This window comes from Podarcis liolepis (assembly GCF_965112155.1).
Source record: "Podarcis liolepis genome assembly, chromosome: 12".
Taxonomy (NCBI): domain Eukaryota; kingdom Metazoa; phylum Chordata; class Lepidosauria; order Squamata; family Lacertidae; genus Podarcis; species Podarcis liolepis.
This window is the reverse complement of record NC_139563.1, coordinates 46,985,201-47,008,547: the sequence shown is the minus strand read 5'-3', so window position 1 is coordinate 47,008,547 and position 23,347 is coordinate 46,985,201. Positions and strand designations below refer to the sequence as shown.

At 43.8% G+C, this 23,347-nt stretch overlaps 1 protein-coding gene across 6 annotated transcripts in view; it reads left to right on the top strand.

Moving 5' to 3' along the window:
• The window catches only part of CPNE4 (copine 4), a 255,178-nt gene extending 237,793 nt beyond the window's left edge, over positions 1–17,385 (top strand). For 4 of the 6 annotated variants that reach the window (XM_083468249.1, XM_083468250.1, XM_083468247.1 and 1 more), the window contains 5 exons: positions 3,575–3,641; positions 5,462–5,513; positions 7,918–8,051; positions 12,285–12,521; positions 16,793–17,385. In XM_083468249.1, the coding sequence (XP_083324375.1) occupies positions 3,575–3,641; positions 5,462–5,513; positions 7,918–8,051; positions 12,285–12,521; positions 16,793–16,924 (622 nt within the window). In that variant the 3' untranslated portion in view covers positions 16,925–17,385. The remainder of the gene's footprint in view (positions 1–3,574; positions 3,642–5,461; positions 5,514–7,917; positions 8,052–12,284; positions 12,522–16,792) is intronic. The other 2 variants (XM_083468252.1, XM_083468251.1) reach the window with 1 other exon arrangement.
• The last annotated feature ends 5,962 nt before the right edge of the window (positions 17,386–23,347 follow it).

Here is a 23,347-nt window from a genome sequence, read left to right as displayed (position 1 = left end):
ACGTGTGCATGAAGCTTTATGTTTAAATAACGTTTAAATGAAAGTGCCATTTTAACATGTGGCCCTAAATATGATACACTATCAGCTTGAATTTGGTTAAAGCATCATGCTGTATGTCCTATTGCAACACATTATCCTAAGTAGCTATTTGTGTTTTAACCTATTCTGTGGATAGATGGATGGATTCAGTTTCTACCCAGCTTTCCTCTCAAAGGAGCGCAGAGTGGCAAACACCTACAAGTTAAAATGAATGCAAAGCAGAAATATTCTAAAACAGTCAAAACATTCTAAAAAGAATTACAGTTAAAAACACCTATAAGCAGTTGCAGTTAAAACATCCTACAAACAGCATTAACAACTTTGCATCCAGTTATATCGGGGTTTCTAGGAACAGTGTTATTCAGCTGCAAACAGAACTGTTTTCAGATTTCTCCTGAAATTTAACAATGATGGATCCAGGTGCACCTCACTAGGAAGAGCATTCCACAAATGGGGGACTACCACTTAAGAGACCCTCTCTCCTATTATCCTAGTTCAAGTATTAGTCTGTCTGTCTATTTATTTATACATACATACATACATACATACATACATACATACCCCGTCCATCTGGCTGGGTTTCCAACAGAATATTAAAATACAATAACCTATTAAACATTAAAAGCTTCCCTAATCAGGCATATCCAACAGGTAGACCGTGATCTACTGGTAGATCACTGGACGTGATCTGCTAGGTCATTGGCTCTCCCCAAAGAAGCTGAACAACTGTGGCTCCCCTAAAAAAACCCTCAACATTTTACCTCCTTCCTCAACAACTTTGACCTGAACTTTGATCACTTCCAGTCTTCAACTCTGTGAATAGATCGCAGTCTCTTGGGAGTTGGCCGCTCCTGGTCTAAAACAATTGGCTGCCCCATGATACCACAATAACAATTGTCTACCCCATTGGCTAGCCTGGGCAATATAACGAATACTGAGCTATATGGCCCAATCGCGGAGCAGTATAAGGCACCTCCCTGTCTTTGTCCCTCCCTCATTTACTCCTAAGCTTTGATGGTTGTCTTAAAAATAGATGCTTACTGCATCTTTGTGCTTAGCCTACACATCTGAGAACTCGTTTCGTGGAGTTGTGGGGAGCGGGCGTGAGTTTTGCCGGAGCAGCTTCTTTTAATGTTGATCAGTGAAATTTATGGGTTTAGTATTTAGATTTAGCTTGGCTGGTTAATTCACTCATAGATGCCTTTCAGAAGTTAGCTTCAGGGCATGCGTATTCCCCATGTTCATTAATTATTCCTCTTGTAGGTAGCGCACTTGCATTTTGCATCCCCGTGCACTTAAAAGCTCAATTATAGACACACATTTTTTCATAGTCAGCAGATTCCACTTCCCCAAGGCACCTCGGGATTAATTTGTAGGGGTGGGGTGTGGAATGTAAAACTGGCAGTCATTAAAGTAGGTGCATATATTTTAATCTGTTTTTTAAACATTTATCATGTGATCTTGTAAAAACACACACACACACCGATTCTACTATCTTACTGTAGTTTTCCAAGGCCCACCAGTGTATTTGGTTATGTAATAATGAACATAAGCCTTTGCACTTGAAATCTACTATGCATTTTAGAAGAAGTTTCTTGAAACGCAATGTTAGTATCCACACAAATATGCTGGAAGGTAAACAGGAGTTAAGGGACTTTGTTTACCATTTGGGAGTTATAATTACTGGGGATGGGGGAAGTTGTAGTTCAGCAACATCTGGGGGGCCAAAGGTCCCCTACACCTGAGTTAAAGGAAATTAGTAGGTAATAGGATACAGAAGGGATGCGGGTGGCACTGTGGGTTAAACCACAGAGCCTAGGACTTGCTGATCAGAAGGTTGGCGGTTCGAATCCCCACGACGGGGTGAGCTCCCGTTGCTCAGTCCCTGCTCCTGCCAACCTAGCAGTTCAAAAGCACATCAAAGTGCAAGTAGATAAATATGTACCGCTCTGGCAGGAAGGTAAACGGCGTTTCCGTGCGCTGCTCTGGTTCGCCAGAAACGGCTTTGTCATGCTGGCCACATGCCCCGGAAGCTCCCACGGCCAGTAAAGCTAGATGAGCACCGCAACCCCAGAGTCGGCCACAACTGGACCTAATGGTCAGGGGTCCCTTTACCTTTACCTAGGATACAGAAGATGAGCAACTTTTACTAGATTTAACAAAAGAGCAGGGCCATTTGCCGTCTTAAAATGCAAATTATTATGAAACCTATATGGTGGTGTAAAGGCTTCAGAACCTTTACGCATATCAAAGGGTACCAGAAACTTCTGGATATGTAGTTTACTACACAACTAGTTTTTACTCAGAGTAGAACATGGCTAGGTTGGGGTCACTGATTTCAGCAGCTCTACTCTGAGTAAACCTTAGTTGAATACCACCTTTATTGTTTGTTTTCAATCATAGGATTAGTGAGTAGAGTGAGATATTGTGGCCCATGGTATTATACCAAGGTTACAGTAGCATACACAGTTCTGCACACAGAGATGTGCATGTAATTGTGGGCAGAACAGTATCCTGAACTATTCTAACTGATTCCTCTTGCCCTTTAGATAAAGAAAAGGAGGAGGGTGTTTCTAAATCCAATTCTGATTCCTCTTTGGTAGAGCAGAGTTTTCAGTCCTTTTAATCTTTGTTGTTGTTGTTCTGATTTCTTAGTCTCCTGAATATTTTTGCATATCAATTCCTAATTATTAAACAGGGCTTCCCTACTTCTACCACCGTTTAATCAGCATAGGCAATCAGCAGGCAATTAACATAAAATTAAAGTTGCATCACCTACTTTGCTTTTGACAGCCCTTGTTGAAGGGGGATGGGACTATCACCACCATGTAAAATATGCTAACCCGTATTTCTGAGACTGATTGCTAATATGGTGCAGGACAAGGCAACAACGCACTGCGTTTGTTGTGATCCATGCAGAAAACACAATGAGAAGGAGCCACTGTATTCTATTGGGTGGGTATTGATAGGGTAGCATGGGATGTGGGTGGCGCTGTGGGTTAAACCACAGAGCCTAGGACTTGCCGATCAGAAGGTCGGGGGTTTGAATCCCCGTGACGGGGTGAGCTCCCGTTGCTTGGTCCCTGCTCCTGTCAACCTAGCAATTCGAGAGCATGTCAAAGTGCAAATAGATAAATAGGTACCGCTCTGGCAGGAAAGTAAACGGCGTTACCGTGCGCTGCTCTGGTTCGTCAGAAGTGGCTTAGTCATGCTGGCCACATGACCCGGAAGCTGTACACCGGCTCCCTCGGCCAATAAAGCGAGATGAGCACCGCAACCCCAGAGTTGGTCACGATTGGACCTAATGGTCAGGGGTACCTTTACCTTTAAGGGTAGCATTTACACACTAGAGTTGGCATCCATCTGTCTCAGGAGACAATGGAGGAGTGTGCCAGGATGATGAGCCTTTGACCTGAGGCAGCAGGCCTTTTCTAATGTTCTTATTTCAAGCCTTCTTTTTGCACCGAGATATTCTTGTGAATAAATGAAAAGGGCTTAGTATAACAGCGCATCCTTGTTTTCCTTTTGATTTCAGCGACAAAATGTTCCCAGTCTACGGTTTTGGAGCCAGGATACCTCCGGACTATAAAGTAGGTGTACAGGTGAATCTTCCTCATTCTCTTGGTGGGTAGATTGCTGGAGAAAAGACATACAAGTTGAGAAAGGATTTTGAAGGCTCTGGGGGAGATCACCAAGCAGTTTTAGAGTTCCCCAAGATTCTTGCAGCTCTGAAGCTCTCTGTGCATGCTATATTGCTGTGTGCATAATTGTGAGTCCTAAACGTTCTGCCAATGAAGATAATTTGAAGGCCTCTGGCTCTTCACAGAATATTACCATATTTCAGGGTTCCCATGCCACTCGGTTCCCCCTCCTGTTGTGACAAATCTTATTTTTAGAAAATACATTTGGCATCGAGACTGGGTGTCAAATGCTTCAAAGGGGTAGGATTAATGTAATTGCTCAGAGGAATCTTTCTTCTTCTTTGCGGTGCGAATGCATTTGAACCGAAGCAATATGGTTTATGATTCAAGAATGGCGTCTGAGAACCAGCCCAAAGGTGGTCATTGTGTGAAAGGGTGTGGGGGGGTATTGCATAAACTAGAACAATAGAAAATAAAGAAATATGAATATCCATTTTTAGTATGATTAGACAGCTGAAGTTACTAGGCTAGAAAAGTGCTTATGGAAGTGTCCTTACTGGGGACATACAGTATATTGGCCCATTTTGGACATCAGGCCAAGCCATAGTTTAGCCCAATGTCAATGAGCTGCAGTAAGGTTTGAGCTTGTGCACTCCAATTTATCCCTCCAGTGTGGTTGCAAGGGGGAAATCTTCAGCTTAGAATAACTGCTTGTCATGTTGGCCAAATCTGATAAATTGTGGTTGAGTAGAGCATTGGAAATATGGATTGCGGGTTATGAGGCTGGTTTTAACAAACCAACAAACCATGGTTACTATTAACCATTGGATGACAAGCTAAGCTGCGGTTAAAATCAGAAGGGAATGTTTCTTACCCCCTCACTTCACATCAGAGGAGAAGAGGAGAGCACACATGCCCAAGGCTTGCTTCTACTTCATCTCATCATGCTAAAATGCTTTAGTATGACACCTGCTTTAATGTGATGTCTGAACTGGACTGGGTGACTGGATATTCTGTTTATAGCTGCCAATAATATTGTTTTGACTTACAACCTTAATGGAATAACACAGCGCAGGATGAATTATGCTCTTTGCGGCTCTTTCTAAACGTAATGGCAAAGTCATCCAACACGCTCACTGACATGCTTTGTTTGCAATTACAGGGGAAATACATGGTTGTGCTTTTCCTAACATTACTTGAAGTGAATGAAGTATAAGACAAATAAGATGCTAGAAATTCAAACAGGCATAGATTTGCAAAAGCGGGGGGGGGGGGGGGAATGATATTTGAACATTAAATTTGATTCATTTTTCTCTTGATACGTTGTTGGGAAGATATACACTTGAAATAGTACAATTAAGTGCTTAGTAGTATGAGTGAAAATTATGCCCACAAGCATTTAAAGAAATGTTAAGTTTGGTCACATACACTTTTAAGCCAAAGTTTAATTACTTCCACATATGTTCACACATGCACAATGGAATTAGCTTGTCTGAAACTGGGAAAGTAATGAACATAATAATAATGACCACCATTAATTTGGCTGTCTTTTCCAATCAAAGCAAGTCATGCAATCTAGATGTATGACACAAATTCCACAAGTATGAGGCAGTGTGATAATTAAATACACTCAAATGAAAAATAAAAGGTTCCTTTAAACAATTTTCAGTGACTGTCTATATAGGGACAGCCTGTGTGAATTCTCCATCTGCTGCAGGAAAAACCTGAGTCACTTTTCTGAACTAAAATGTTATTTAATTTTTTTGGGGGGTTGCCCATAGGTCTCTCATGATTTTGCAATCAACTTTAATGAAGACAACCCAGAATGTGCAGGTAATCATTTTGTTACGGCAAAGAGACTGATGTGTCTGATGTAACATATATTTGGCTATAGACCGTGTCATTTTTGTGCCTGTTAATTGTTTACATTATCTTCTGAGAAATAATAGGACATGCTATGTGAGTCACGGAGACACAGTTATAGTTGTTAGATTCCTTCTAGTGAAAGAGTGGGAGGGGTTAATGTTTTTTTTTAAAAAAAATACTAATAATTATATAAGTTGTGTGTCTTGTTCCTCTATTTGATCCTTTTACATGGTCTTGTATGCATTCTGGTATTTTATGCATTCGGACTTGCTGTTCTTTTTATTGATTATAGGTTAGTAATTATTTGTTGTAATTGCTAAGAGTGAATTTCTGTGTAATTATCATTTGCTGGTATTTCATTTTACATGTCCCAGTATATTATACTGGATTATTGAATATTGCTTTATTTGATATAAGTTGTTAATTTTAAAGTTAGGTTTTTATTTTGACTTTTTTTTTGTATGGGATCAGATTGTTCGATGGCCTGTGATCTTTGTTGTATATTCTGATGTTTCTTCAGCTTGTAAACCGCCTTGTGTATAGTAATATATAAAGGTGGTATGCAAATTAAAAGTGAAATGAAATGAAATGGAAATCCCCTCTTTCCACTATGATTTAATCTTCCTTTTGATCAGCTAGTGCAGGGAATGGCCATATGGCGAATGCACTTTCCTTGGCCTTCCACAGGGTCCCTTCCACCTCAGTGAAATTATCCTGGAAAGAAGCATTTAATTGGAGCTAGCATTATAGGTTGCAGTGTATGCTTGGGTGCAATGTATGGTGCCCCACAACAACGTCTCTGGTTTACAAATATGCCCACTGGTCCAAAGAAGTTGGGGAACCTCTGAACCAGTTAGCTAAGGGGAAATAGCTTGTGGTCTAAAACTCAATTTAAACAGATGAAATGAGGCAGTGCCACATGTAGAAAAGGCTGCAGATTGAAGGCCTGGCACCTTCATGTATAGCTGGAGTCAGGCTTCAGGGAATCGGCTTGCTCCCCCTTGGCCATAAATGAGCAGATCAAACAAAAGGAAATTCTTACCAGTTAGTTTCTTTAATAAACACAGTGAGGGACAAAAGAAAGCATCTACCCAGGATGGCGGTGCTCCTAATTAAGGGTCACTCCCCCCTCCATCCCTATTAATCTATGTCACTCCTACGTCTTGTAATCTGAGTTTGTAGCCTCTGTGTTTTCTGTTCTAACACTTTCTGAGCTCTCCATAACTTTGGAGAAGGGGGCATGAATACTATCCAGAGACTGTGAATCTGTTAACTTTCTCCCTTCTAGTGTTTCTTCTCCTAGCTGTTCCCCATCCAGTGCTTCCCAGCTTCTGCCTTCTGAACTGTGCCCCTCTGCAGACCACTGTTCTAAATCTATCCTGTCCTCCTGCTCCTGGGAAGATTCAGGATCAGGAGGAGGGGGTGGCTCTCACCATTCCACCTCAGCATGGTCCCTGACATCTGGGGAACAACCAGTGTCTGAAAACCCAGAGACCCACTACCAAGGCAGTGTAGTCTTAGGGTGGGGGTCTGTAGTCCTCCAGATTCCCATCAATCCCAGCTAGCATGGTCAGTGGTCAGGGATGATGATAACTGGATCCCCATGACTTTTGGGGTACCCCAGGTCTCCCCTAGCCCTGGTTCACAGTAGAAAATACTGAACTAAATAGGCCAGTGGTCTGACTTGGTATAAAACATGGGCGGCGTTTTAAATACGAGTCACCTTGCCATGCTAGCCAGGTTGGATATGAACATTTTAAATTAATTACGCAAATGGTGGATAAATATTTTAATAGGATTCCAGATATGTTTTTTTCTGGAATCCAGATATAAGAAATATGGATCTTTAGAAAAGGCACAGTCTGTTGCACTCTGGTTCACTGCAAGTAAACATTTGGCTATAAGCAGCAAGAGAGAAAGTTATTATCATCTAATCATTCAAATCTACAGAGCTGAAGGTGTGGACATCCTCTGGTGTCCAGATCTTAAGACCTCTATGGTATAGAAAACTAATGCATGCTGCAAAGTGTTTTAATATCATTCAGGGTGGTTAATATCTGCAAAATGCACCGTTTAAATGCTGCTGGCGAGGAGAAAAGCTGGCTCATGAATTATATATGACATAACATCTGAAAGAGGTCAGGTCAGCAGGGGAGAGAGAGATAGGCTTTGAGCAAACCTTTCAGAGCCACAGCTGCGCAGAATAAATTGGCAGGATAGTGGAAGCGGAATGACGTGAATCACTCAAAATAAACTTTTTGTGGGGAGGAAGAAACAAGGGCTCTCTCTACGGAATCATTGCCCCAAATATATTTTGCTCAATGATTGGTCATGACGTTATCTGCTGTTCTTTCCCCCTTTTTAATGTAAGGGATCCAAGGAGTGGTCGAAGCGTATCAGAACTGCCTGCCTAAGCTCCAGCTCTATGGGCCTACAAACATTGCTCCCATCATTCAGAAGGTGGCTAAATCAGCCTCAGAAGAAAGCAACAGTAAGGAGGCATCGGTGAGAATCATAGCAGACTGGAAAGCTAAACTAGACCTTGGGTGTCAACTGCATCCTCAATAATGCATAACAGATTAATTGACCATGAACACACTCTGACAACCCGTGTGTACTTGCTATCCTAGGGATGGTAAAGGGATGAGTTTCCCCTACTTTTTCAGTGCACGTTTGGAGGGTTCATTTTAGTTGGGGCACTTGGTCTGGAACCAAGAAGTGATGGGGATGGGGGAAGAGGGAAGCCATTTCCACTTAATTCAGTGAGTATGGAATAGTGTGCTCTTGTGTATGTTAGTAACCAAACAATTAAACCCCTGTGTTGCAAACAATTATCAGTAATATCCAAGGCAACACGATGACCAAGTACAACAATGCAATATCAATACAGTGGTACCCCGCAAGACGAACGCCTCGCAAGACGGAAAACCCGCTAGACGAAAGGGTTTTCCGTTTTGGAGGCGCTTCGCAAAACGAATTTCCCTATGGGCTTGCTTCGCAAGACGAAAGCCCATAGGGAAATCTCTGGGACAGCGGGGAAGCGCAGCGCATTTAGAAGCGCTCGGGGAAAGCAGCGCACTTCGCTTCTTTCCCCGGAGTGCTTTTAAATGCGGGCGGCTGGGAGGGAATCCCTTGGCCCCCCGCCGGACTTCCCGAAGCTCTTTTGAAGTCCAGCGGGGGGCCAAGGGATTCCCTCACCGCCGCCCGCATTTAGAAGCGCTCGGGGAAAGCTGCGAAGTGCGCTGCTTTCCCCGAGCGCTTCTAAATGCGGGCGGCGGTGAGGGAACCCCTTGGCCCCCCGCTGGACTTCCCGAAGCTCTTTTGAAGTCCAGCGGGGGGCCAAGGGATTCCCTCACCGCCGCCTGCATTTAGAAGTGCTCGTGGAAAGCTGCGAAGTGCGCTGCTTTCCCCGAGCGCTTCTAAATGCGGGCGGCGGTGAGGGAATCCCTTGGCCCCCCGCTGGACTTCCCGAAGCTCTTTTGAAGTCCAGCGGGGGGCCAAGGGATTCCCTCACCGCCGCCCGCATTTAGAAGCGCTCGGGGAAAGCTGCGAAGTGCGCTGCTTTCCCCGAGCGCTTCTAAATGCGGGCGGCGGTGAGGGAATCCCTTGGCCCCCCGCTGGACTTCCCGAAGCTCTTTTGAAGTCCAGCGGGGGGGCCAAGGGCCAAGCGAATGCCTGCAAGCCTCGCGCACCCGGCAGGAGGTCCCGCCGGGCGCGCGAGGCTCGGGGCGGCAGCCTGTCACCCGAAGCATGGGGAGCCCTTCGGAGAGCTCCCCTTGCTTCGGGCGAATGCCTGCAAGCCTCGCGCACCCGGCAGGAGGTCCCGCCGGGCGCGCGAGGCTCGGGGCGGCAGCCTGTCACCCGAAGCATGGGGAGCCCTTCGGAGAGCTCCCCTTGCTTCGGGCGAATGCCTGCAAGCCTCGCGCACCCGGCAGGAGGTCCCGCCGGGCGCGCGAGGCTCGGGGCGGCAGCCTGTCACCCGAAGCATGGGGAGCCCTTCGGAGAGCTCCCCTTGCTTCGGGCGAATGCCTGCAAGCCCCGCGCACCCGGCAGGAGGTCCCGCCGGGCGCGCGAGGCTCGGGGCGGCAGCCTGTCACCCGAAGCATGGGGAGCCCTTCGGAGAGCTCCCCTTGCTTCGGGCGAATGCCTGCAAGCCCCGCGCACCCGGCAGGAGGTCCCGCCGGGCGCGCGAGGCTCGGGGCGGCAGCCTGTCACCCGAAGCACGGCCGCCCGGAGCTTGCGGGGCGGGAGGTGGGAAGAAGGGCCTCCCCTCCCACCGCCAGCCCTCAGAACAGCCTTCTGAAGGCTGGCAGTGTAAAGAAAAGCCCCTGTCCCCCCCCCAGCCTTCAGAAGAGGTCGGGGGACAGACTGTCCCCGGACCTGGTCTGAAGGTGGTTTCCCTAGGAACGCATTAATTGATTTTCAATGCATTCCTATGGGAAACCGTGCATCGCAAGACGAAAAAACCGCAAGACGAAGAGAATTGCGGAACGAATTAATTTCGTCTTGCGAGGCACCACTGTATAAACTCTTTATATAGTCTATACGGAACATTGAACAAAATGAGAAATCAAATAAACAGAAATCTTATAAATCTCTGAAAGTCACTAGATGTGCACTCTTGATGGATTCTCTTGAAAACATGGAAACCAAATAAACATAAGTCTTATAAGTCTCTGAAAGTCTTTGTAGACTATGCAAGTCTCTGAAAGAAGCAATGTGTCCGATTCTTATCTGATGAAAACAAGCCATAAAGCTTTGTTTTATAACGTCCAACGCTGCCGAAGTGGTCCGCAAACAGACGTAGTGAACAGTGATTCCGGATATACCCACTGTTTTGTAGAATTCTTCTTCAGCACAGCAGCAGGATACGGAAATGCTTCATAAACTGCAAATGAATTATTGAAACAATAACAGTTTCTTATCTGATGAAAACGGCTTGCATTGTTGTACTTGGTCATCATGTTGCCTTGTGTATGTAAGGCAGAAACAGTGCCTTTTCATTATATGAGGCACAATAGTCTTAATAAATATACATGTATTTTCATAGAATCAGATAGATAGCTGTGTTCATACAACCTCTGCAGCCTGTAATGCATCTATGGTCCAGTTCCGTTCATTTGGTCTACAGAGCTCCAGCTAAAGGATGGACAACCTGTTTGTTCAGCATTCATCCCAATTTGCTTGCACAAATATGTTGGAATATGTCTGTCCTTTTTTACTGATCATTTGTTCTGATTTGTTTAAGAGACCGTGCAACAACAATGAGCGTTTGTACTGCATTCATTCTGATTTTCTTGGGGGCTGTTGGCATATCTTCCTGCCGAACTTTCCTTCATCCTACACTTTCCAGGGCATTTCCATGTCACTTTCCTAACTGCAAAAAGCCCATTAAAAAAACAACAACTAGGATAACATAGCAGCATAGCTGTCAACTTACTGATTTGAAAATAAGGGACCAGCAGCCTCAAAAATAAGGGATCAGCAACCAAAATAAGGGATTTTCTGGGCACAGGTATGTTCAACTTTGGCCCCTCCGAGCCAAAGGCAGAAAGCCCAGCCAGCAGCCAAACAAAGCCTCAGTGGTTCCCACAGCGCAGCAACCCGGCAAAGGGGATGCAGCAAGGAAAACCACCGTCACCTCTCCACTGGGAAGCGCTGAGCAAAAGCGAGTCCCCAGGCAACACGGCCAATTTGATCCGCACAAGGCATGCTAGCTCCACCCCCCCCCAGTCGTTCTTAGACTCCTTATTGGGTGAGCAACGCAGCCAAGCCAACACAGTTGGAGCCTCCCTCCTCTCTGGCCGGCAGGGAGGGAGGGAGAGGAGCTGCTTCCTTTGAAACCCGGGAAATTTAAGGGACATCATCAATAAGGGACAGCAGCGGGACACGGCGCTGGGATAAGGGACTTTCCCGCCAAATAAGGGACGGTTGACAGCTATGCATAGCAGTTTAACATCCTCTTCAGTTGCACAATCCAACTTTTTGGTATGTGCTTCAGCCCCTTCCACAAAGGAGTGATAACCTGGAGGCCACAATCCCCACTGAAACCTTTTCCATTTACATCATTCCTTTTGCTTTCAGTGAAAGTTAGTTATGACTACCTTTAGATGGAACAGGGCTATGGCCTGTAATTTCTACCACCTTTACAATAGTTCATACCGCCTTGTTTAGCAACTAGATTGGTCATCCAGGTGACCATCAGTCCATCAGGGAAAATCAGTCACAACTATTCATACCCCTGGCATCTTGCCTTGTTGCAAATCCCCCATTACTATTCAAATTCTATGCAGCATATGCTTGTGTACATAAAAGGCATATTTAAATAAAAATAGCATACAGAATGCATTGCAGTAGGATAAATTGCTTGCAAAAACATGTATCTTTGGCAAAACTGCAGATTAAAATGCTGGTGAATTTTCACAAGGACTTAAAGAAAAAAAATCACATACTGATAGGAAAGTGTGCAAAATTCAAATTAAAACCAGAAAAATAAGAAAAAAAGAGAAACAGAAATTGAGAGATTCACCCATCCCCAGTAGGTGAAAGCATAGTTTATGTACAGTTTAACTTATTTTAAAAATTTGATCTCTTCCCCCACTTATTCATAGCATAATAAAAAAAACACATAATTCCCAGGGAGAAGTGCCAGGGAATCTCTGCATCATCGATTTAGGAAGCCAAATAGTTGCTGGAAATGGATTGGAATACTGACTTTCTTTTTCAACCCTTCTATAGCAATATTTCATCTTGCTGATTCTGACGGATGGCGTCATCACAGACATGGCCGATACACGCGAAGCCATTGTCCATGCCTCCCATCTCCCCATGTCGGTCATTATAGTTGGAGTAGGAAATGCTGATTTCAGTGACATGCAGATGCTGGATGGGGACGATGGGATCCTGAGATCGCCCAAGGGAGAGCCTGTTCTTCGCGACATTGTTCAGTTTGTGCCATTCAGAAACTTCAAACATGTAAGATTACTTTCCGCTGTGTTCTCTTTTGGAATATGTTATTTCTTAGTACAGGGACTGTAAAATTGATGAGCCCCAACCCCTGTTTTCCCAACTAAGGATCAAACAGTCAGGTTTTTAAAAATGCAAATTGTGTCAGTTGGTGGTGGGAAGACTGATAATTAATAGTATTAGAACAGGTGTAGAGAGGGAATCTAATCCTTTCTTTCTCTGCTGCAGTCGAGGAAAATCCCTCTTCCTATGCTAGTATTTGCTTGGGGCGAGGAGAGGAATCCTCCATTGGGAAGTATCCCCCAATGTCTTTTAGAACACTGCCTGACCTGAAATTATATTATGAAGCCTCATGTATTTGTTGGATTTGGGAATGGATAAAATTTAAAAATACAGATTTATTAGATTTGGAAGGTCATGATTTTACAATCCTCCATTGGGAGGTATCCCCCAATGTCTTTTAGAAAATAATCATATGGGTGTTTGTGAGCGGAGCCAGTAGTCAAATTTGGGGCAGAGAGTCTAATAATATGGGAACTAATTGCAAGGCTCTGTCTGCCCATCTTCGAGAGGCTAAGGAGTAAACCCTACACAAATCCAGAGTAGAGTCCCTAAGACGGTTAGATGGCATCTTGTACACCTCCTTCCAGTAACTCCTGCAGCCAAACTGGAGCCAAATGTATTGCTCTGTTTTCCTTTGGACCACATCAGCGAGGCTGAGAGTGAGGTCTTATCATCTGGGCCGCCCAGAACCTCCATACACACTGCCCAGAGAGGTCACATAGGTGCTGCCAACACAGCAAAAACAACACAGGAGGCAGCAGTTGCATGTTACCTGTCTCTGCAGCCACAGCAGGAGCTGTGATTCTCCAGCAGTTTGACTCCGCCCCTGGAGGTGCACTCCATTGTCTCTACTTACTTGTGAAACTGTCACAAGCCCATAAAACAAGTGCATATATTTCCAACTTTCTACCAACAGTGCAATCCTATGCATATTGAATTGGAACTAAGTAGACACCATCAAGATCAGTGGACTTAGGAATAAGTCCCACTTAACTCAATGGTACTTACTTCTGAGTAGACAAGGATTGTGGTGCTAGCGATGCAGGAAAATAGCTCTGATGTACCAATCAGAAGTGCTCAGATATCCTGACTACGGCAGGTTTTGAGCTAGGAAAACCTGGTTTCCTTTCTGCCTTGGATGTTTTTTAAAGGGACAAAACCTGGAGGATGTTCTGAGGTATCAAGCCATTTCTAAGATTTAATAATTAACAGTCCCACTCACCATTGATTGCTGAGTTCTCTAGCCAAGTAATATATACAAAAAAGCATATACTAGGGTAAAGTGTACATGAAGCCACATATATAAATGGAAATAACGTGGAAATATGCATAATATTGGTGATCATTGCTTGCAAAAAAAATGTGTGTGTTGGACAAAATTGTATACAAAATATTTGTTATTAAGAGAATTGTGCACTAAAATACTAATGAATTTTTATGCAGACTTTTTTTTTAAAAAAAAGCTGATGTGGAAAGGCAGAGAACTAAACGTGTTATTAGAAACCAGTTCGCCCACACCTACATCTGCAGTAGTTTTCTTTGTCAAGTTTCAGTTTAAAGTTCGTATTTATTAGACAAGTATATTAGACATTAACAACCCTACTAGGCCACCTATGAAACAACAGCTTTAACAAGCTATATCTTGGAAATTCTCATATATTACTGTCCGGCTCCTGTCACTAAATACAGTTTTCCTTGGTAAAAAGAATTGAAATGAGACTGATTTATGAATTGGTACTACTATATCTGTTTTCAGTTTATTGAAAATATGCTTCCGGGCAAAACCAGTTTCGCCTTACTTGGACAGAGTTTAAATTATCCCCAGCTGAATGGCTGAAATTGCAAGTGCCAATCTGATTGGACTAAAACTGCAATATTCCTGCTAACTGAATTACTTAAGTGTGGTGTGATCAAGTGATTTTAGGCTAAGATTCAGTGATGTACGAAAACAGCATCCTAATCGTAAGAGTGAACCTACATTCCTGACCCCTGGTGCCTTTCAGATATTGTTGCATTTCATTTCCCATCAGTCCCAGCCAACAGTCATGGATGAATGGAGTTTTATAGTCAAGCAGTATCTGAAGGCAAAGGGACGCGGGTGGCGCTATGGGTTAAACCACAGAGCCTAGGGCTTGCCGACCAGAAGGTCGGCGGTTCGAATCCCCGCAACGGGGTGAGCTCCCGTTGCTCGGTCCCTGCTCCTGCCAACCTAGCAATTCAAAAGCACGTCAAAGTGCAAGTAGATAAATAGGTACTGCTCCGGCGGGAAGGCAAACAGCATTTCCGTGCATTGCTCTGGTTCGCCAGAAGCGGCTTAGTCATGCTGGCCACATGACCCGGAAGCTGTACGCCGGCTCCCTCGGCTAGTAAAGCAAGATGAGCAACCCCAGAGTCGGCCACGACTGGACCTAACAGTCAGGGGTCCCTTTACCTTTACCTTTTTAGTATCTGAAGGCAGGAGAGCCGTTCAGTGGTTTGTGAAGTGGACATCTACGAGTCTCCACCTCAGTATCTGTGCACAGAAATTAGCTGCTCCAAATAGGTCAAGGATGGCCATTACAATGAGCTTTTAATCTAGCAGAACAAGACAGATGCTTGAAAGCTCCTTCAAGGCTCCCATCATCCTACAGAACTGCACAGGAGCGAGACAGTGAGCGAGTGAGAGGAGTCGTGCCCCTCATTAAGCTCCAGCTTGAGAAGATAAATGCCATTATCGTCTTGCTAGGTTGTAGCTGGGGATTCAGCCGTAGAAAAGGTATTGCCAGATAGCGCTGCCCTGGCAGGCAGGGTCCTCTGTCACACAGCTCTGAAGTTTGCCACGTTGGCATTGAGCAACTCTCATCCCAGAAAGAAAGTAACCATTGTCGCCATGAAGAATTCACCTTTTAAAGACTGCTAGATTTCTAGGCTATACTGTTAATCCCATCGACTCAAAAGAAGGTTCAAGCAGGATTTATTTCTGCATTTCTTTCGAACCGAAGTGTGCGTTTGCATATGTATGAATGAAATAAAATCGCAGATCTAACGTTCATTGTGCACAGTTGTTTCATTTTGTATTGTATTTTCAACTTTAAATTTGAATACTTTAAAAATAAGTAAATAGAGGGGCGGCAACCTTACACCCACTCACCTGGGAGTGTGTCCCAATGAACTCAGTGGGGGCTTACTTCTGAGTAGGCCCACCTAGGCTTGTACATGTGTTAATCTTGTTTATTCAGCATACTATGAATTTTATGTGTGTTTTCCATCATATGTGTTTATACTATTAGCAGGACTTCCAGAGTTTATGCAAAAATCCAGGATCTACCGTAGATTTCGGCGTATTAGGCGACTGGGCGTATTAGACGACCCCCAAAATTGACAGTAAACTAAAAGGCAAACATTTTTTAATATAAGAAAAAGCTTACTGTGACAATGCAAACTTAATGACTCGGAATTTGGATAACGCATAGAAATTGTTACAGAAACCAAAGCAGCAGCTAAGACTAACTTAAAGCATAAATACTGAACACTCCATAGGCATGTAGCCTTCTAGAACAATAAACCACAGCAAATACATTAAACCGAATGCTATATATTTCAGAAATGTTACCAAATGCATGCATATAGGTAACAGAACAATAACAGATAAGGGTAGACTACAGGAAGTATTTGATGTTTCTCCTGCTAGCAGAAATGCAGTTCCTTTTGCACGTTAATCAAAAATATAAGCAGGTGGAGTGTACTGCAAAATAGAAGCATGGTGGGAAATCATTTAATGCTCAAAGGCCCCAAAGACTTCAATAGAACTATAAGGCCTTTGCATGCCATAGTGATGATTGGGGCAATAATACCCAAAGTTCCTCAGTCTCCACAAACAGCTGACCAGATGGATGCCAAATGACTTGTGTGCTTTACCCCATCTTAGTGTGATTAGACAAAGCAAATGACAACATAGCCTTACCTACATCAGAGGCCTTGATGTTGTTGTAGACAAGATAGCCCCATATGCATAGGGGGGGGGGGGAAACTGGGCAGCCTTGTTAAAGCCTTGTATTTGCAGCATTAATCATATACTCACAGGTGTTTGGCTAGATTGAAGTGGAATAACCTGCATCTTAAAGGCCAGCATAGTTGTGCTGATCACAACCCTGTTGGTTATGGGGTTATGTGTGTGGAACGGCCACGTTTTAGGTAGAAGTGTGTTAACAACTGTTATTTTCTGCCATTTCCTGCAGGCATCTCCAGCTGCGTTAGCAAAAAGTGTTTTGGCTGAAGTTCCAAACCAAGTGGTGGACTATTACAATGGGAAAGCGATTAAACCAAAATGTATGTCAGAGTATGAGTCTTCCAGGACAGTAGCTCCATGACCTTCCCTGGACACTTTTACAGAGTTCAGATATGCTACTACTTACAGTTACTGTACTTAAATGAAAATAGCACGTTTTGGTGATTTTTAACTCAAATAATTTTTTTTGCATGTGTAGCCTAAAGGCTTGCCGGTAAAGGTTAAAGCAATTGTATTGTTGAAGACTTTTTATGAAAACAAAAACAAAAACAAAATTATAACTCTTTACATTACAGCATGTCGCCTTGAAATGAAAAAAAAAGTTATCTGTATCTGTTTTTTATACAGGTTTGTTGAAATTTTGCTAAATTTCTTATTATCTTTACACTGTAAAGCATTTTGAAACATTTATTGGAAGTTGATAGCCAAAACGTCTTTGGGTTTATCTGCTATGAAATGAAAAGGTTTTGGTTTTTTTTTCAAAATGGCAGATGCATGGACTGTATTTTGCATGTTCCAAAATAAAAACAACACAGTTTTGCAGTTGTTGTGTTTATTTATTTCTTGCCACAAAGCTGCCTGCTGAAAAATTCTCATCGACTCTTCCATTCTTCAAATAATAACAATAAATTTTAAAAAATCACACCAGAACATTCTAGGAGATTTACTTCCAAGCATGAGTCTAAGATGTCTGTAACAAACATGAGAACAGCTTGTAAAAGATGTGCTCAAAAATAGCCAATATTTTGAAAGTTTGGGGACTGTGTAGAAAGTCCCAGATATGCACATACAGTGGTGCCTCGCAAGACGAAATTAATCCGTTCCGTGAGTCTCTTCGTCTTGCGGTTTTTTCGTCTTATGAAGCACGGCTATTAGCGGCTTAGCGGCTATTAGCGGCTATTAACGGCTTAGCGGCTTTAAGAAAAAGGAAACAAACTCGCAAGAACTCGCAAGACGTTTCGTCTTGCGAAGCAAGCCCATAGGGAAATTCATCTTGCGAAGCAGCTCAAAAAACGCAAAACCCTTTCGTCTAGCAAGTTTTTCGTCTTGCGAGGCATTCGTCTTGCGGGGCACCACTGTAATTTCTGTAACAGCAGGAAACTGTAGCAGCTGCAATACGTCTTAACTGGCCAGTAGGCTTACATGCCATGTCATGTTTAAAAATAGTCATGGCTAGCTGTTACAGGATTTTGGTGGACTATGTTTCGGACACATCTGATCATGTTTGTAACATTAACATTTTGTTTGTTTCTTTACATTCATGCACAATGGCCAGGTTTGTGTAGACACTATGGAACCTAAACTGCATGGCTTTAACACAGCAGATCACTGAAAGGCTGATTATTACACAGGCTGCCTGTGTTTCTGAAGGCCCAAAACTAGGAGTATTTGAACCATAGAATTGTAGAGTCAGAAAAGACCAGAGTAGAGTCGGATTAAGAGCCTCATGGTTTACCAGCTGAGCTATCTCAGCAGGTGGAGGGAAAATGCACAAAACGGTGTAAGGAGATTATTTATTCAAAAAATGATTTTTAAATCTCCCAGAATTCCATTTATGTGTTTACCCTCTGCATTCCTCCTCAGGGCAACTAAATAATTTCCAACTTGTTGCAAAGAAAGTTGTGCCCAACCAAATTTTAGAAGGGTGGTTTCCCCCCTTATTATTTAGCTCAGGAATGGGCAACTTTTTTTTGTTCCCAAACTTGACCCAGCTGCCAAAACCCCTTGTACTTTGCAAGTCTCCCCATCCTCCCCTTTTAAGCCCCCTGATCTCAGATTGCAAAACCAATCAGGATTAAACCCTGTCCATCTTTGTCTGATGCACACACGTTATTTAACAACAGGCTTGCTACCCTGTGTCATCTCCAGGACAGGGTGTGACTCACGCATGTTGGGCAACGATGGCTTGCAGGGTGGAGTAAGGAAGGGAAGAAAGCAATTACTCCAGGTCTCCGGCAAGGTGTTCTGAGTACTGTCAGTATGTTATTCTGCCTCTAATTTAAGCCACTCTTAATTCGACTGCCACTCGAGGTCTGAGTCCATTGATTCTAGGTGACGTGCAGGCCACCTGCATTATTGCTGAAAAATAATTTCCTCAATCACATCGACTCTCCCAAATGCAGCGGCTTTCAGGCTCCCAACACTTAGTCCTCACTTCTCTCTACCAGCTTCCAGAGAAAATATAGTTTAGTCTCTTTAAAAACAGTGGAGATTTCTGTGTGCCATTTGTAGCTTCTCCATCAGCTGAGGAGCAACAAGCAGACTTCTGCCCAGTTCCACAATAGTCTTGCCTTTTTATACCACAAAAGTGTTTTCATTAATTGTAAGAAGAACATGAAAGGTTATCTGCCTAGCCAAGGTTTTTCTAAAATATAATCAAGTTGCGTGAAAGGAGGCTGCATTTGAGTTGGCATTTAGGACAAGAAGTTACCTACTAGATGAGCTGGTAAGAACGCGTGAACACAAGGCTGAGCATCCCAAATTCCACCTAAGGCCGTGGACTTTCGTTTTTGATGGCACATGTCAGCAGTTTTCAGCACAATATGCCACACTCATCATGTTTGGAACAAACTCTCTGGGGCTGAAGTTTCATAATGGCAGGTTCTGCCTGTGTGCCGTGACACAGGAGTCCTTTCCACATCAATCCTTGCCCCCATGGTTCGTTCTTTCTTTCCCCCTGGTTGCAGATCAGAATTTAATCTCATGAATAAGATGCTATGTGATATGTCAAAAGTATATTGTCTTTGCACTCTGGACACAAAAGACTTAAAATACTTTTAAAATACTTTTAAGCAATGAGGCAAAGAGGAGGGAGGGATGAGGCGGGCTGGGAAGAAGCAAACTAAGATTATAGTAAGTAATTTCATTATTTGCCACTCTTACATACTTTCTGAAGTAGAAGCACTGACAAAATGGGGATGTGTTTTATTTTTTTACACTCTATTGCTAATTTAATACTTCTTTTCCAGCAGAAAAGGAATTAGCTCTTGACTGATTTACTATAATAATAATTTATTATTTATACCCCACCCATTTGGGCGGCTTCCAACAGAATCAATGATGATGATGATGATGATGATGATGATAAAGCAATAAAACATCAGACATTAAAAACTTCCCTAAACAGGGCTGCCTTCAAATGTCTCCTAAAAGTCAGATAGTTGTTTCCTTGACATCTGAGGGGAGAGCGTTCCACAGGGTGGGCGCCACTACCAAGAAGGCCCTCCCATCAGAGTAGGGAGATCTTCAAGGTTCTTTCTTAAAAGCAAGACTAAGGGCACTGGAGGAAGCTGCACAAATGCCTGAAGAGATGTGTGCAAGTTTGCACCGGGCTGGAATCAAACTAGAAAGCCATTGTCTGTTCCCCAAAGTGAAAGAGAGGCACTCACTGCTAAGATACTTTACGGTGCAGAAACAAAATTAAGTAATAACATACCCTCCAACATCAATCAAATTCCATATTCCTATTCCTTACCTTTGAACATGTCTCAGATGAAAAGAGGGATGTCCTAATCCATACCCTCCAACATTTCTCAGATGAAAATAGGAACGTCCTAAGGAAAAGCGGGATGTTATGGGATCAAATCAGAAACAGAGATGGCTTCTGTAAATCTGGGACTGTCCCTGGGAAACAGGGACACTGGGGGGGGGGGTCTGTAATAAGTGACAGATATACACCCAAATGCCTTTTCTTTCTGGACAGCAGGAAAAAAATGAACACCTCTCCTCAAACCTGTTCTTGGAGCTGGTGGTGGCATGTTGAGTAGTGGGCAGAATGGTGGGGAGAGGATGTTCACCCGACTTCCTGACAGCTGAGTTGCTGCTGCTTACCAGGAAGAAGATGAAATGGGGCAAGGTGGGCATGGCACAAACACACCAGCAGAGCAATTCAACTCCCCTGTGCTGCTGGTCCATTTACACCACACTGACCTCTGCAGCACACCCTCCCGTCTATTTCAGTAAGCAGCAGCAACCCAGCTGTCAGGAGGCTGAGTCACCCGCTGTTCCTCTGTTCACTGCTTCAGTTCATTACCTATATTCCGGATCTTGAGGCATGAGGGCACCTGCAGACCGTGCGTATTTTACAGGAGCATACCCTGTAATTCAAGCGCATATCAGGAAATTTAGGTTTGCACAATTAGAGCAAATCAAAGAGCTATGTCACTCCAGTGCGAAAATCCACTTTTAAAAAGAAGCAGTTTGGGAAGGTGATGGAGAAATGAACCGAAAAGCATAGAACAAATGATTAATGGGAGCATGTAGAATAAACGTATCAAAAGTAAATCAGGATGAATGCAGGATAAATGCTCGTTGTCATATAACCTCCCTGCAAACAAGTCAGTACAAATGGTCAATACAGATTAAGTGCAATCTCCGTGTAAGCTTTTAGCCAGGAAATCAGGATGAGTGCTGAATAAACAGGGTGTCTAGAAGAGACCTGAATTAAGGCAACCCTGAAAATTTATTCTGAATTGGATTTGAAAGTGTCTGCATAACTGAGCTTTTGAGTGACAGAAGAGGGAGTTCGGGGTTGTGTGTGTGTGTTAGGATTTCAACATTACAATGGTACATTTGTGCCAAGGGCTGTAGATTTGCTTCAAAATGTATTGAGAGACCTGTCCTGAGCAGCCTAATGGCAGAGCAGTCTTAAGTGAAATCTAGCAAAAGATGTGATAGGAGATTCCCCCTCCCTCCCCTTGTGGCTTATATCTGCATATTTTACCATTCTTACCCTCACCCAAACCTTTAATATCTTACTGAATTGAGTCATTCCATCTAGTACAATGAATTTCAAATCTGACTTTAAAACCCTGCGTGCCACAGTCCATTAAGCTTTGAACACACTGTCTCGCTTCATCTCATACATTACTTACATTCACTTACACGGCTGCCTTTTATGTTAAAATCTCTTGTCGCAATCTGATTGCTGATTGCTACACCATACAACTTCCCCTGCACTTCAGCATCACAAAGAAAGACCTTAGTCTTACATGGGAAGCTGCCGTATACCAAGTCACAACACTGGACCATTGTGCTCAGTATTATCTCTACTTGGTCCATCAACAGCTCTTCTGGGTTTCAGCCAGAAGGTCTTTCCCATCCCTACATGGGCTGAGATTCAACCTAGGAGGTTTGGGATTCTCTGTCCTGGAGATGTGGCCCTTTCCTGAAGGAAAAGAAGAGCAGCATATACCTTCAAACTAGAAGAACAGTTGTCTCCTAATTGAGAACAATTTCGTTTTGAGAAGACGAGGCATCCATTGTGGCTTCTCTTCCATGGATTGAAATCTCTGGCAAACTGGACATTCATATGGCCATTGAGCAAGCTTTTTAGATAAGTCCATAGCAGTTCCTGGGACATGGGTGGCACTGTGGGTTAAACCACAGAGCATAGGACTTGCGAATCAGAAGGTCGGCGGTTCGAATCCACGCGACAGAGTGAGCTCCCGTTGCTCGGTCCCTGCTCCTGCCAACCTAGCAGTTCAAAAGCACATCAAAGTTCAAGTAGATAAATAGGTACTGCTCCGGTGGGAAGGTAAACGGTGTTTCCGTGCGCTGCTCTGGTTCGCCAGAAGTGGCTTAGTCATGCTGGCCACATGACCCAGAAGCTGTACACCAGCTCCCTCGGCCAATAAAGCAAGATGAGCGCCGCAACCCCAGAGTCGGTCACGACTGGACCTAATGGTCAGGGGTCCCTTTACCTTTACAACAGTTCCTATTCTCTGGAATTTGGAGATCTTTACAAGCCCACCTGCCCACACCAACCTATTCTAGTTATTCATGACTTAAAAGGTGTATGGGGCATATTTGGTCAAGCTTCTTTGCCTGGGTGAAATTCTTAGGTCCGCAGTGGGCACTGTTGGTTTATGAGGTAGCGGCCAGAGGACGACACCAGTAAACAACAACAATGGAGATGGTGTCTGTAAATTCCTGGCATCAGACGGACACCATGTTATTTCTGTTCCTGATGGTACATTGTGGGAATCTGCTGTAAGAACACTTTGAGAGCCTATTGAGGCTACAAAACAGGATATCCATACTCATGAATATATAAGTGAATATTTTCTAGGGGTGAAGGGGTTTGTTGCTCCTCTGCTTTAGGTTCATCCCCGCCTGAATTCCAGTTTGGGTTGCTCACTTGTTGGAGCAGAGGCACAGCAACAGCCTCCAAACAGCAGCATCCTTAGGGGTGGGGGACAAGGAGAACTGCTTTTAGAATTGGAGGCTTTTTCGTTTAATTAAAAAAGGATGACTCAAATCAGAGGAGAGACTCCTCTTATGCCCGGATGGGAATCCCGGGATAAATCTGCGGCCATTTGCCCCTGCAACGGCGGCATCCCGCCGGCAGGTGGCGCGGCACCCGCCGCCTCCTCCCCGTTTCCCGCCAAAGTCAAAAGCAGCCGCTTCCCTCCGGCGAAGTTTTGTCTATGGTTTATGTAAATATATATATCATGACGTAGGCGGGGTGTTCGTTTGGGGAAAAGGCAACGCCCCTTCTTAGCCT